The 15,268-nt window shown below is 44.1% G+C and overlaps 3 protein-coding genes across 9 annotated transcripts; 1 reads left to right on the top strand and 2 right to left on the bottom strand.

Annotated features, from left to right (window-relative positions):
• Positions 1-843: 843 nt before the first annotated feature.
• Positions 844-4,605, bottom strand: LOC146253239 (galectin-3-binding protein A-like). 2 transcript variants are annotated; one of them, XM_084677722.1, is made up of 6 exons: positions 4,413-4,605; positions 3,913-4,031; positions 3,434-3,643; positions 2,981-3,112; positions 2,294-2,579; positions 844-2,157 (listed from the first exon to the last, which is right to left on the bottom strand). In XM_084677722.1, exons 2-6 carry the CDS (start codon positions 4,007-4,009, stop codon positions 1,101-1,103), a joined length of 1,782 nt encoding a protein of 593 aa, XP_084533848.1. In that variant the 5' UTR covers positions 4,010-4,031; positions 4,413-4,605; the 3' UTR covers positions 844-1,100. The 2 variants fall into 2 exon arrangements, with proteins under 2 accessions (XP_084533848.1, XP_084533847.1); XM_084677721.1 differs by having other exon boundaries at positions 4,418-4,595.
• A 44-nt stretch (positions 4,606-4,649) lies between these two features.
• Positions 4,650-10,970, bottom strand: cant1a (calcium activated nucleotidase 1a). 6 transcript variants are annotated; one of them, XM_084677726.1, is made up of 5 exons: positions 10,840-10,948; positions 9,271-9,375; positions 6,733-7,380; positions 6,041-6,244; positions 4,650-5,802 (listed from the first exon to the last, which is right to left on the bottom strand). In XM_084677726.1, the coding sequence occupies exons 3-5, from the start codon at positions 7,361-7,363 to the stop codon at positions 5,432-5,434; spliced, it is 1,206 nt and encodes a 401-aa protein (XP_084533852.1). In that variant the 5' UTR covers positions 7,364-7,380; positions 9,271-9,375; positions 10,840-10,948; the 3' UTR covers positions 4,650-5,431. The 6 variants fall into 6 exon arrangements, with proteins under 6 accessions (XP_084533852.1, XP_084533851.1, XP_084533855.1 ...); XM_084677725.1 differs by lacking the exon at positions 10,840-10,948 and adding an exon at positions 10,173-10,435; XM_084677729.1 differs by lacking the exon at positions 9,271-9,375 and having other exon boundaries at positions 10,840-10,970.
• On the top strand, positions 10,323-13,914 carry LOC146253237 (proteasome activator complex subunit 3-like). Its single transcript, XM_084677730.1, has 11 exons — positions 10,323-10,470; positions 10,853-10,885; positions 11,019-11,081; positions 11,223-11,327; positions 11,420-11,474; positions 11,583-11,698; positions 11,796-11,864; positions 12,362-12,429; positions 12,586-12,640; positions 12,924-13,010; positions 13,137-13,914. Exons 1-11 carry the CDS (start codon positions 10,435-10,437, stop codon positions 13,215-13,217), a joined length of 768 nt encoding a protein of 255 aa, XP_084533856.1. The 5' UTR covers positions 10,323-10,434; the 3' UTR covers positions 13,218-13,914.
• Positions 13,915-15,268: the final 1,354 nt, after the last annotated feature.

The raw sequence follows: 15,268 nt of genomic DNA, 5'->3' as shown, positions 1-15,268 counted from the left end.
ATTTTCATAGCAAAACAGGATCTTATCTGATGTGGAGCTTATGAACGTTGTGAAATATCACACAATCCCTTTCTTTCTAGCATGCAAACTGCCATCTCTTAAGATGTAAGTGGAAGAGATGTTCTCTTATCAGTTTATTTGCTCAATCCACTATCATATATTCTGTTGCCATAGCTACAGTGTGTATCATGTTCTAGTGTAAACACTTCACACTTCATCCCCAGACACGACCCACCTCTGATTCACTTTCCTTTTTGCACTTGGTGATGAGCAGCCTGCCCTAGTATGCATGCTTACGTGTTCCAAACTCATCTTGACTGGAAGATGATATCATTCAGCGATAAGAGGACAGTAGTCTTTTTAATGAGTTCCATCTCTGTAGACAGGCAAAAGTGATAGTGACATGGTCTGAGAGAATGGTCTTCAATTGAAATGTTGTGTGAATTGTAAGATCTGTACTGAATGAATCTGTGGTATTATATACTGTATTTGTACACGTACAGTGTTTTCTGGTAGCAGAAAGGACATGTGACAGATGTTTTGTCACAGTAGAGAATGACCAGCTACTGACAGAGGATATCAGTTCCCTGCCGAGATTCCACTCCAATAAACCAACCATTTATTTGTATCAGAGGGTGTCAGATAATTCAGGTTGGAGAGAGCATGGCCGAGTCGTTTGTTCACAAATGACCTACTTAGTTACTACATTGTTGTATATTTTATTTGTGTGTGGTGTTTCAGGTTCTTTAGTGACTCCCTCTAGTGGCTTCTGTGAGTGTGGAAGAAAAGGTCACATGATGAGGGAAAATAAACTTTGTAGCAAAAATACGATCCACATTTCAGTCTATTCCAAATGCCTTTATTCAGATTAATTTCATATAAATGCTGATTAGAGAAAATAAACATTTCGATTTTTTTCCTGCAACAAATCAGTGTAATAGGTATATAAACATCACATACTATATGCTAAAATACCTATGTTCTACTGCTAAAAGGATCACTGTCCCAATATAATCGATAAATGGGTGATTGATTGGTGACATATGTCAGTCGTTTGATTGGTGGCAAACTGAGAACCCAGAGGTCTGAGTGCTTTCTGATTAGAAGTACTCAGGTCTCACTACAAAGCGGTAGGCATACTGGTCATCAGGGCAGGGGTAGGCCAATGACTGGCTGCTGCTATTATTGGGCACCAAAGCCAGGTTGTCCTTGAAGTCTTGGACATGAGACACATACTTTTCCTTACACAGTATCAGCAGCCTGTTACTGTAGCGAATGGTGCTTTGGTCTATGGTATTTCGGGTGGACAGTTTCGCTGCGGGAAGGGACTCACAACTTGGACATTGTTGACGATTCAGATAAACATCTGCGGTCCAGCTGATCTTGTTGTCCTGAAAGACAAGGCTACTGTGGACAGGAGTGCTGAATGATTTAGCTGTGTTCGGATAGTATTCTTCATACTGGTAATAACCTCTTCGTTGATTATACAACTGTCTCCTGTATGGCGAGTCATTTTTGGTATTGTTGATGTTGAGGCTCCATGGTTCAGCTGTGTAGATCCTGGGTTGGTAGTCAAACTCCTCCCCCTTGAAGTCTGCATGCTTCTTCAGCTTGCCAAAGAGCAAGACGTTAAGCTCGAACCCCTTCAGCACGCCGTTGCTGTACAGCTTCTCGTGGCTCTTGTACAGCTGAGAGGTGAACTGCAAGTCGTAGAGCTTCTCAGCAGGGATCATAGGAAAGCGGATTTGCCCCAGCAGGGCATTCTGGTCATCCAGGTCGACTGAGTTTTCCCTTCCTGAGATCCAGCTCTCCAGGGCCTGCAGGAGGAAAGCCTCATCTGGCACCACCAGGTCCGAGCGAGACAGAAGGGCCTTCAGCGCGTTTATGGAAAGATCCATCCAAGCAGGGGAGCTGGTCAGATCCTCAAAGTTCCAGGACAGGTACTGAAGACAGTTCTCCTGGAGCACGAGATCCCCAGTCTCCACGGAGTACTGGTAGAGGGCCACCTGGGTGTGGAAGGTTCTGTCCTCAGGGAGCAGCACAGTGAAGAGCCTGCCGGTATCCTCCATCAGTTGGGTCACCCCAAACTCGGAGGCCAGCTGATGGAGGCAGTGGGCCGAGGAGACAGTCACCTCGGTCTGGCGAGTGTAAAGGTACCTGAAGAGACGGAGAGATGAAGACCGACAACTACAAACGAGATCCAAAGCCCAATATCAACGTACACGTCTCATCAGCAATATAGGATGGAAATCCGTCGTAGGAAGAGAAATGTTTGGTGGGGACTCTACTGTACCTGATGAAGCTAGTGACATATGTCTGACAGGGCTGGCTCACTTCAATGGTGAATTTTCGGGCTCGAAGGGAAACATTGAACTGTGGGAAGAGGAAGAGGACCAGCCTGTGCATGCAGATGTGCCTCTCCTCCATCTCTAAGGAGCCATTATCCAGTCTGTTCCCAGTAGGACTCTGGACCAGGATGTCCACGTCACACCCCTCCCCAGAATCAAACAGCTGGCCCAGCTCCTCAGACAGGCCACGGCGGTGGTCCAGCAGATGGACTGTGCTGCTCATATTGCTGCCTGGTACACCAGGTGGAGAACAGGAGTTGAAGTAGGCACAGGAGAAGACAGAGATATTAAGTATCATAATCCAGGACTTGTGTCAAAATGTTTCTGGCTCATTATGCATGTGATGTTTTCTCATGTTGTAATTTTATGGTGTTTGTTTCTTTCCACAAGGGGGCGGTCTTGGTTCTTTTTTTTTTTGTATGTGGTGCTTTTGGTTCACAATCAACTGACTATTAAAGCCAATAAATCAAAAAAGGATTGTGTACAGCTGAAGTTCCATGAGCTTACTAAAGATGTTAAACACTGGTTTGCTGTGTTGGTTGTTTTCATAACTTTACAGGACTTGGTTGAGTTAGGATTTTGATAAGCTTTCTCACAGAAACGTGATGTTTCAGATGCATGGTGAAGTGTACCTGTCTCACAAACGACCCCAGCATCTTCCTTGTGGGAGCAGTCTGTTAACGCCCAATCTTTGAAGGTACAACTGGATAAGGATTTTTCTGTTCCTTTGCAGTCCATATCATCCAGCCAGATGGATCCAGAACCTTTCACATAAAATAAGACAATAAAGTAAGGAAAGACAATAAACGACTTTCACATAAAATAAATTGTATCCGGTACTGCATCAGTTAATGTATTGTGTCACCTGTATACATTATTTTTCTGCATTCCCTGTTACTGTTACCCTGTTACTGTTACATGTAATAGTACTTTCTTAACTCACCTGCTGTAACACTGCAATTTCTGCTTAGGGATGAATAAATACCTCCCTACCTATATGCCATACAAGCCAAAACGTCTCCCTACTGCCCCATGGTGGCCGAACGGTGTAGGTAACGTAGGGGAGATGCTTGCGGATGACTAACCCTCTCCGTAGGTTCCTCCAGAGACTGCGGCTTCAGCAGCAGGGAACTGCAGCTGCCGACACACCACCTGGGCCTCTGCCAGGTCCCAGCCATCGTCACACACCGTTCCCCATTTGCCGTTGTGGTAAATCTCCACTCGGCCCTCCGAGAGCACTCGCCCCCCCACCAGCCTCACGTCGCCCTCCAGGGGAGTCCAGCCCGAGCCTCTCGCTGAACACACACAGGGAGAATAATAATACATTTTATTTGTATTGCATTAAAGAGGGTGGGGCCCAGCACAGAGCCCTGAGGGACACCGCAGGTGACGTTATGAGTGTGTGATTTGGCTTTGCCCAGGGCGAACCGGTAGAACCTGTCATGCCATACTCTTTCGAACAAACGATTCAATTCTATCTGTTTGCATTCCATTAGAAAATAGCCATGATACATTTATACAGTGACATTCATATAATAATGATGTGTGCCATGGGCTGACTTACTGAATAGGCTTCCTTTTTGAGGGACAGAGTCTAGTCCAGAGACATGAAGCAGCAACAGCAAAAAGCACCAAGGGGAAATGATTGCACAAGTCTGCATGTCTGTCACTGTATGTGGGCCGCTGACACAGGCAATCGAGGAAAAGGGAATTGAAAGTTATTCTTTTCACTGCCCTTCAACTGTGAAGGACATTTAGTTGAGTGTTAGATTTTTAATTCTTAATCATAAAAAATAAAAAAATGTTTAAACAAGTATGTTTAACTTCTTTTTAACACTAGAAAATAATGATACATACACACGACCCATCAGAGATAGATTGAAGAGTCACACAATGCATTCATTTTTGCAAAAATGCATACATGCAATAAGCCAATAGTTGGCTAAATGATGTGCAAAATGCAAACTGATGTGTACAGTAGTATAAAATACTTTCTACTTGTAGGACCTTCTAAAACACCCCCACTTAATAGAAGATCATTACATTGAGATATTGTTAAAATACCTTACTTCTTGATAGCCGTACAGTAGCAGTCGTCTCTCTTCAGAAACGGAGGCAAATTCACAGAGAGCTTACATGCGCAATGGTTGAGACGGCAGTTCAGTTTAGATTCAGTTTCGTTTCTTACAAAATTGCACAATGAAGGCCAGTTGATCAAGCTACAACTTGTTTGAGGTGGGAGGGCAATGTTTATGATGCATTAACTTGGATCCAGTCCCAACAAATGAAAGACTCACAGAAGACAGGTAAAGACTTTTACTTAAAAAAAACAACCAGAAATATTTTGTTATTGAGAGGGAAGAGTTATTGTGTATCTATGAGATCTCTCTCTTTCTCTCTATGAGAACTCTTTCAAACATGGTTCTTTTCATTTGAGTTTTGCCTTCACTATTTCACAGAACGTACAGACCCTGCGGGAGTATATGATTTGATGCAATAAAAAGGAGAGCAAACAGTGCCAATGTACCAAGACAAACCCATCCCAACTTCATGTAAACACACAGTATATTCATGTTGTAATTTGTAGTTTTCTTCAATCACAATCTTAGATTAATCCACAGTCTTTTGTACATTCATTAGAGTCTGCAGTACTATTGAGGGAGATGGACAGATGGCCAGGGGGAAGGATGGAACAAGACATCTCTTCCCGAGGTGGCCTCGTCCATGCTCCCATTCACTGATCAACAGTCACCAGACTTCACACCCAAAACAGACCAACTTGATGGCATCCAGGGGTCTGAAGGATAGGACTGGGAAAGATGCGTGTTTGGTGTGAACACCTCTTTTTCCCGCAGGCCGTCAAGGCAGTGTGAACCCCCTGTCTTCAGAATAACAACCATGTTAAATTCAATAACACTCCTGGCGACATGTGGCGTGGGACAGTCCGAATCAGCCTGTGGTGCGCTGGGTTGATGTCACTCTAACATGCCAGCAGCGATCCAGTCACCTTAACATTGAGTGACTGGATCGAAAAACGTCACCAGCTCACAACAGCATGGCCAGGAAAGCATTCAGCGTTGAACCTATATGAACTCCACCCCCTCGTACTTCACATCCCCTATCTTTGTCTCAGGCATGAGGAGGCGGCCGTCCAGTGTGAAGGCCATGATGTAGGTGGCGATCTTGCCGGCGTCCTCCTCCGACTTGAGGGCCAGGACGATCTGGTCGTCCATGTCTGGGACAAACTTGAAGGAGGAGAAGCCGTGGGTGGGGTTCAGCGGGCCCACGCGGCTCACCGTGACGTCCTCGAAGTCGGGCGAGCAGCTGAGCACCAGATTGGTGCCGCGCCGCTCGTCCTCCGTCTCGTCGTAGCGCTGCTCGCTGGCACGGCGGGGGAGGAAAAACCAGCGCTGCAGGCTGTCACTCCACGCAGCGGACTCGTGGATCAGGTAGCCTAGGGAGGAGGGGTCGAGGAGGAGAGAGAGAGAAAGACAGAGGGGGGGAAAAAAAGGTTTTGAAAAGGAGGGTAACGATTAGAGTGGCGGGAAGGAGGCAGGGGGAAAACCAACAGGTGGGATTCGCAACACAGTTATTCTAAAGACAATCTGATGAATCATTCCAATATGCAGACCATACTATGTATCTTGGCATGATGTGGCCAGCTACTACCCAGCCCTGGCCTCAGCTCTTACCTGGGGGTTTGATCCCCACTGCAGCCTTCAGCAGGTTGTACATGGGCACCCAGTTCTGGTGCTGAATGTCCCCATGAGGCCCCACCACCTTCACCCACTCTGGGTTGTTGTTGACAAACTCCCCTGACGTGGTCGTCCACTCTTTCCCCAGACCTCCCACGTACAGATGCTCGTCCTTCACGGCTAGCCACTCTGCCTTGAACCCTGACAGTGACAAGACAGTGGAGTTAAGTGTCAATAGGCAGATCAGGTTAATGTACTTAGGAATGACATGCTGGACCTGATAGTTTCCTCCAGGAACACATTGATTCTTATTGAGGGACTTGTTGGTCTTGTTGGTTAGTTGTAACTGATTTTACTTCTTGTACGCGCTGTGAATTGTATTATTGTTGCCTGATTTCCTACACGTACACTGGGACTACATGCTCTTATGTTTCTTCCCATTGGCACTTATTTACTTTCCACAATGTATGCTTCATGTTTTGGCTGCCCACAATGTTTTGGGGCTATCTCGTTGTGTATGATCATTGACCTATGCACTTTTGTAAAGCTCTCTCTTGGGAAGTCGCTTTGGATAAAAGAAAAGCATCTGCTGAATGAATAAGTGTCATGTAAATGTTGGCCGATCGTCCGAGGGAAAAAGAGATTGTCTCGTGATTCGTTCGTTTCCATACTTCTAGAGCTTCACTGACCTTTGGCGACAGAGCCATCGCCGTCGGGCAGGATGACCCAGGGCACGGCGTTGTCCCCGTCGATGTGGTACACCACTCCCGTACGGTCGTCCACGGTGTACAGCTTCCCGTTGAACACCACCAGCTCCGACAGCTCCATCGCCCTGCCCTTCTCCGCCAGGTGGCTCTCCAGCACCACCCTGTCCTGGTCCCACTCCACCGACACCCGGTCCCCGCTCGGGGACACCAGCAGGTGGCCCCTCCGCATGTAGCTGAACCACGTCAGCTTCTTGTCGCTGCGAGAGTCCGTGTCCAGGTCGGCGATGACGGCGATGCGGTAGCGCGTGCCCCGCGCCGTGCGCTCGGGGGCGCTGAGCGGATAGGTGGCGTTGTAGCCGTCGGCGTCGACGGCGGTGCGGCTGCTCCTCCAGCCCCGAGGGCTGCTGTGCTGGGGGGAGACCAGCTGCATGTAGAGGAGGAGGGCCAGAGCCAGGGCTGCTCCCACCATGACAATGGACCTCCACTTGAGGCGGAAGCGAGGGTCTGTGCTACTCGTCATGGAGGCCAACATGGGGAGTCCTCCCACGGATATACGCAGAGGGGTTAGAAGATCATTCTGATCCGCATGGGAGTAGCCTGGAGGCACAGGCATGAGAGAGGGTGAAGGACCTGAGAAGTTAGAGGAAGAAAATAGAAAGTCAGTGAGAGTTGGGCGTGCCGGTGTCTGTCTGCATTGGCAGACTTGGTTTGAAGAACTCCTGTTCCATGATGCACTATACACTGCACTTTTTGTCTCAAATTTCAGTCCACATCTTAAGGTATGCAATCATTCCAGATTCAAAGTGTATGCAACGATTCAAAAAAATAGTTTGACCAGGAAAGCCACATACTGTGAGCTTATTGTTATGACTATGATTACAGATTGTTAGTGTAATACTAGATGCAGCAAAAAACGCTCTTCTTGGAAATGGCTTGAAATCAAGACAGACAATAGTCTAACTACTAGACAATCCTTTCTTTAATAATAATAACAGTATTTGTAATGCACTTTATATTTAGCTGAATCTCAAAGACCTACAGGTTAAAAACAAGAAAGGGCACAAATAAAACATGTAGAACAAATAAATAAATAATAGGACAAATAAAAGAGGTTAAGAATCAGCCAAAGGCTCTGTTAAAAGGGTGGGTTTTTAGGCCACGTTTAAAAGCAATTGACAGGCCTTTAGGGAAGCCAAACGTCAAATTAGTGCACAAGAACTTAGCTGTTAAGTCAAAAATGTAGTTTTCTGATATTTAAAATGGAACCTGTAAGAACTTAAAATGAGATCACCTTACATGTTCATCCTAACGACGTCTGTTCTTTAGAATCTCCTCTGGACAGAGCAGTGGATCAGATTGTTAACTATCTCTTGGAGAAGACTGGTTTGCTTTAGCAGTTCCGGCTCAAGTTAGAGATTAAATAGTCGCGTGTCAAGCTAGGTAGGTGAACCAACAGGTGTTCAAGGGAGTGCCGTGTCTACGTGGAGTATGGGAGTGGCCCAGTTGGCCCCCAGAGTAACAGCCATGTAAAACAAGAAAGGTGATTGATCACATAACCTACGTTCAATCCACTCTCTGGAGTTTCACTTCCTTATTTTGGTACAGTACAGTAACTTACAATTTGGTGTTTTTAGTTTAATACCGTCTAAACATACAAATACTAGGGTACTCGGGGAATTGATTGAACAGTTATCAAGGCTCTCAACTAAACTTCCATGAGCTCTCCATGTAGTTTAATTCCAGAAATGTCACATTCTCCAACCTGATTTTTTTTCTGAGCAGCACTCCGCCCACTGAAAGGCTCTTTCATAGAAGGGCCCCTATCCAAACACAACTCCATAGTGTCACCATTAGGGCTACTCTAGAAGACACAGCGGCTGGTTCCAAATAGACTTTCACTGACAGTTTAGCCTACTAGTTTAGCAGCCTATGGTCCAAGCATCTAAGCACATGCAGCATCTAAGGATTAAGCTTTTCCTCAGACAAGTTCCAGTCCACCAATATAAGATATTTTGTTCCACTAAAAAAATCATATAATCTCCATGCATGTTCTCAGATTAGTTGTGACTGAAAACAAAGTTCTGTTTCTTATTTTGGCCTACCCTTCCGTCTCCTCCTGCCAGAACGCTGGGCGACTGTCATCTTTCAATCAATCACGGACAGAAACAGTTCAGACACACTTCCTATACAGCCCCTGTTCTTTAAAGCACTGAGCTGGGAACTGTTCAGTTGAAAGTGTGACTTGACTGTGGCTTTTCTAAGTGTAATCATGACTCAGGGCAATACCCTAACAACAACGGTGAACTTTATGTAGACTTGGAGGATTATAATTGATTAACCACAAGTCCGAAAGGGCAAACCTTTCAATTTAGTCAGCATTGCAGGCTTTTTCACAAGACCTTAATAGACTAGTTTAGTTACTGTTGTGTGGGGTTGGAACAATCAGTGACACCATTGTCTATTTTTTGTGGCATGCACAAAAGTAAACGGTCTAAAATCAACAAGTATCAGTTAACAAACCTTATCACACAGTACAGCAATATGTGTTCACGCTATGACCAGTCCAAACCCAGGCATGGACAGCTTTCTGGGGGTGTGTCTGTGATGCAAGGAGAATGCCAGGGACTGTTCAGAAGAGAAGTACAGTTGCACAATATTATAAAAGGTGAAGATGTAGTAGACACCAACTACAAAAGGCTTCCTGAGGCCAAATTGCTGACATTTTGATCTTCTGGGGAAAATTCCACAAAAAGGTGAGCTTCAAAGCCTTTGGAAGTGCCATTTAAGCAGAAAGCAGGCAGGTGACACCACAATGTAATACACCGAATGAAAATGTAAATGCAATATGCAACGCATGATGGTCCTTCGTTGCCTGAGCTGAAATAAAAAATGCCTCACACACAAAAACGCATATCCCTTTTAGGTGAATCCAAAGAGTAGGGACGAATACCTCAATTTCAATTGACTGATTTACTTAAATGAAATCTGAACATTTTTTAAAAAAATTGTTGCAAGTTGTATTTTGACTTTCAATCAATACATCTAAGAATGATGACGTGGTCCGGGGTGCTGACAGCTGATGATGCATGAGAACAGCCAAGTTCCTGCTTGAAATGAATTAGATGGTTATAGCTAGCTAATAGCTATGGTTTTGTTTGCTCTTCCTTTGAGTATATAGCTACCATTGTGCCAGCCATCTATAGCAGTTATAGTTACGAAGCAAAAGTCCCTTCATATGTTCATTTTTGTTGTTATTGTGGGGGGAAAAAGTAGGCTAATGAAATGGTTCTGGTGCTCCTAGCTACACTGTAAACTGTAGCCTTTACTAAAGGCTTTAGGTCCATGGATGGTAGCGCACTGCAGATTACACCAAGCATGCATTCTCAAAGAATAGTAGACGGTCCAACGTCAACAATACTTACTACTTTAGATTTCCCAAATAGTCAAGTAATATGATTGGAGTTGACATAGTTGCTCGGGTATGGCGCTCTGCTTGCAACAACTATTGATTTACTAGCTAGCAACTCCCTCACAGCGTCAGTCCGCTCAATTCACATGTACTGTCGCCTTCTGATTACGTCACAAATCGTCTTCCCAAGTGGTGTGCGTGTCTTCTGAGTGCATACAGAACCACATTGCCAACATATACCTTTGTGTATGAGTTAATCGGACACATTGTAAATCATGTCTTTAAGAGTAGACAATGAAATCAAGAAAAAGGTAAGGCTGTTTACATTACTAGCTCGCTATCTTGTAATAACTTTCTTGTACGCCAGAGTTGAGAAATGATGATGCTTGCAAGGCCTGAATGCATGGTCAGTGAGCTAGCTAGCTAGCTAATTAGCTAACAGTTCTAGCCGGTAATGTTAACCCGTGGTCTGGCTTGACAGAGGGTTGCGCAATATCTGGTAGTGAATACGAAATAAAAGTTATCTTGCCGATTTGTTTCTTAAAACACCCATACATAACACAATTATCTGCAAGTGCGCCAATGTTTTGTAGCTATGCCATTAGCTAGCCAGTGTGGCAATGGAAGTGAGAGTCATTGGCTTCAAACAAACTTGCTGGTCATATCTTAACTCAAATTACCTCCATCTCACAGGTCGATACTTTCAGAGAACGGATCACGGGTGAGGTGAGTAAAATTATGGACTCGTCAAGCATCGTGCAGCTATTCAACACGTGGAAGTCTCGCAAAATCACCTGACCCGGCGGCTACTGCATACTAACGTGTGTGCCAATGCTATCCGTTTTATTTTGTAACTCAGGCTGAAGACTTGGTTGCCAACTTCTTCCCGAAGAAGTTGTTGGAACTAGATGGTTTTTTGAAGGTAATATAATGGATTTGTTGCTATCACAGTGAGCAAACACAACACACAATCTGCTACCATTACATTTGTTGAATGTCATGCACATGATCTTTGATAGGCTGAAGATTCCTTATATTTACAAACCTAGCTCTTGGTTTCAAGGAGCCCGTATTTAATGTAGCAGACCTGAGAGACATCCATTCAGAGATCAACTTCAAAGTGCCAGACCCAGTGGTCATCACCAACAGTCATGATGGCCTGGATCTGGTGGGTGTCATTTAGATTTGATCTGTCTGAATCTGATCATTGGATACCACGTTTTCAAAACAACAAATTAACTTTCAATTCTATCTCCACAGCAACATGCCAAGAAAAGGAAACTAGAAGATGGAGCAGCCGACGAGAACTGCCAAGGTGAACTCCTGTGGAGCCTGTCTGAAAATGTTGACTTGGCAGCAGTGGCTAGTGGTGGATGTTAAACTGATCACTTTTGTCCTTTGTCTGGTTCTGTGTGGTGGTTAGGGGGTACCAAGGTCTTTGTCATGCCTGAGGGAATGATGAAAAGCAACGGTCAGCTGGTAGACCTGATAGAACGAGTCAAACCAGAGATCAGAACGCTTATTGAAAAATGCAACACAGTAAGTCCAACATGCACACACACACACACACGAAATGAGAGATGACATGTTATTTCCTGTCCATTTATTTTCCTCTGATTCCTCCGATGTCACTTAGGTCAAAATGTGGGTCCAGCTGTTGATTCCCAGAATAGAAGATGGGAACAACTTTGGTGTCTCTATCCAGGTAATCACCTTTCCAGCTGTGGTTCTGTTGGATAGATGTCTGTTTAGTGTCTCAATGTTTTTGTTGTCTTTAATACAGACTCCTGGTTACATATATCAACTTTAAACGGAACATCTATACTATAAGGAATCTTTTTTTTATGGATCAAATTATGGATAGACAATATTTAAAATGGATACTTAATTACGTTTTGTTCGATGAATTCATGTGTTTACTGATGCAAAGACTCTGCCTGCACATTGCAAATGTGCACAAACTCCAGTTAAACCAACACCAAATCAACTATCTGACATTATAATCACCAGCTGCATCATGATATGTCTCACCGACATCTTAATCATAGACTGCATCATGGACACCGTGCACTAGTGATTCTAATGCTGCAGATGACATGCTTTGTATTTCCCACACTAGAGGGCAGAACTGTTCTGACGCCCGTTATTACTCGTTAGGATAGTGCCTGTAATAATGGGTCCTTGTGTACTGTGTCTCTATAGGAAGAGACTGTTGCAGAGCTCAGAACTGTTGAAGGGGAGGCTGCCTCTTACCTGGACCAAATATCCAGGTACCTAAAGAGTGATTGGATAAGTGTGTTGAATCTTTTTAAGACGCATGCAGTTCTTCATGCATTGGTTTGTCTTTTTTTATAAATTTTTTATTCCAAAAAGTTGTCAGTCCTTTCCAGAAAATGTGATTTCCACATTTAAATTTTTTTCCACAGATATTACATCACCAGAGCAAAGCTTGTCTCCAAAATTGCGAAGTATCCTCATGTGGTAAGAGTTTATTTTATTAATATCCTTTTCACACTGAGAACCCAGGTTTTACCTGCAGTATTTGAAGTGGGTTCAACCAATGTCAGACTCATTCACACTAAACGGTATGGAAATGACCTTGAGCACTTGTTTAGTCACCAAGGCCATGGTGGTAATGGCCTATTTGACCTGCTCAACATTCCTGATCAGTCTGGGGGTGCAAAGGTGTAAAAAGCACTTTTAGTTTTTGTTGTTGTCCCAGAGCTTAGTTGCTCTTTTAATCATTGACCACCCCCCACCACAGGAGGACTATAGACGCACAGTTTCAGAGATTGATGAGAAGGAGTACATCAGCCTGAAGATTATTGTGTCAGAGCTGAGGAACCAATATGTGAGTGTTCTCTACGTAAATTACTTAGACAGTACCAGACATTTTAGTGTATTTTTAGGACCTCACACCATCAATCTATCTCGCTGCCCGTTCCTCCCTGCAGACTCACATACTTTATGCTCGCAGGTGACTTTACACGACATGATCCTGAAGAACATCGAGAAAATCAAGAAGCCGCGAAGCTGCAACTCTGAGGCCCTGTACTAACCTTCCCTTGCCCAGACGGCCACATTGACTAGAACTGGGACATGTTCTTCTCAAGCTGGACTATCATCCCTCATCCACAATAAAGTGGACTATCATCCCTCATCCACAATAAGGTGGACCATCATTCCTCACGCACATTAAACTGCCATGCAGCAGGACAGTTGACTTCCCTGGGCACAGACAGGCCCTGCATCCCCATCCCATCCCCTGCACACTTGACATGATTTGTAATACCCTCCCCCTACCTATATGGTTTAAAAAGTAAGTAAGGCATTGGTGTCAGAGCTCAATGCTAATTCCACTCTTTGCCTCTTTATGAGAGAGTGCACAAGTGCTTTAGCAGATAGGATGAAAAGATAAGCCTTGAGTCTAGCTGATCAAGTTTGCCATTTCAGAATTGTCTGGTGGCCCTACTCTGAGAGTAGGGCTATTCTACAACCCTCTACATACATTTTCTTAAATCAATGTGTTTTTCCCAATGGCCTGTAAGAGTGGTTGCATAAGGTGACTTATTATCCACCAACCAAGAAGAATTTAACTGCAAACTTGACTCCCTACAAGATTTGTGGGTGCCAGATACGGTGGTTTCGGTTCTTGTTGTCTGTCCTCTTTACACAGGTATTTTATTTGTGTTTGTCACAAGTACTTTTATGTCATTGGTTTTAGGTATCTGAAAGGCTTCAAGGTCAAGTGTGTGTGTGTGTGTGTGTTTTTTAGTTTTGACCAATTGTGTTGTGCTATCTTTTGGATGTAAGGGGGGGGGGGGGGGGCACCAGACAAAGAAAACTCTGATATTTCATATCAGATGGTGCAGTGTGAAGTCTTATCTCCATCTACCAATTTTTGATTTAAGGATAAATATTTTACTTAATAAAAGTATTCTTTTGAGAACGTGTTTTTGTTTCTTAAGTGGTCTCTGTCATTTGGCAACCGTTCTGTTCTAGTTATAAATACAGTATATTGCTCCAGAGCAAGTGAAAACAATAACAAGACTTACATGACTTGTAAAACAAGCAAATTGTAATTAAAAGCTGATTAAATCTATATTCACTGAACCAAGATTAGGAAGGTTCAGGAAGATACAGTAAAGTTCAACCTGTACCTTGCTGGATACAGTACAACTATGACTGTTAGGAAGTTCTCTAGCCCTCCAGAGTAACAAGCCCCCATCCTTGTAATTCATAAAATACCCACAAAGTGTCATAAAATCATCATCGGAGGGAGGGAGAAGATTCCAATGAAATCTGATAATTCCAGGAATCTGTATGTCTGTCTATTCTTTAGAATGGGATTTTTAGGGCAGCGAGTTTCCCACGATTATCTCGAAGAACAGGTAGAATGCAGAAAATCCGCAGCACAGCTCGAACCTCTCCGATAATTCTCGCAATCTGCGTCTATCTCCCTTTGACCTCCTAATGTTTTGGCTACCGGCAATGTTTGGGGATATTTCGTTGTTATGATCAGAGTGACCTATGCACTTTTGTAAAGCTCTCTTTTGGAAGTCGCTTTGGATAAAAGCGTCTACTAAATCTGCATAAATGTAATGCTAAAGACACATGGGTAAATAAATACAAACTATACCAAAATCAACAATAAAATAAATAATTAAAAAGAAAGTAGCAGATTACTGGATTTTCTTTATAAAAATGAGAAAGAGCAAGAGAGCGCGCGAGAGAGAAAAGCCAGGGCTGGTCAGCAGGTAAAGAAGTCAACTATGATTTGTTGCAGCTTTAGTTTGAACATGTAGAGAGAGCGGGAGGCTGCCGTCACCACACCTACATGCAGCGGAAGGCTGCCGATCCCACATCTACCTCCCAACGATCACAGCACCCACCAGGACAATGACCTGTCCTATCTAAGGTGAATTATTTCTGACTGGTCCATACATGCCACCAGGATGATGCCTCCAGCTTCGCCAGTAGGCGGCCAGCTTTCGAGACATTCGCGGCCGTGCCTCTAGCTGCTTATCATAGGCAATCAACGCCAATTAAGGACAAACCCCTTAAAAGGGGCAGGTTCTCGGGGAGAGAGCGCGTGGGTGTGTTTGTGAT

This window comes from Hypomesus nipponensis, chromosome 17, assembly GCF_054491055.1.
Source record: "Hypomesus nipponensis isolate SF chromosome 17, ASM5449105v1, whole genome shotgun sequence".
Classification (NCBI taxonomy): Eukaryota; Metazoa; Chordata; class Actinopteri; order Osmeriformes; family Osmeridae; genus Hypomesus; species Hypomesus nipponensis.
The sequence above is the reverse complement of the archived record's forward strand: the minus strand, read 5'-3'. Positions and strand labels throughout refer to the sequence as shown.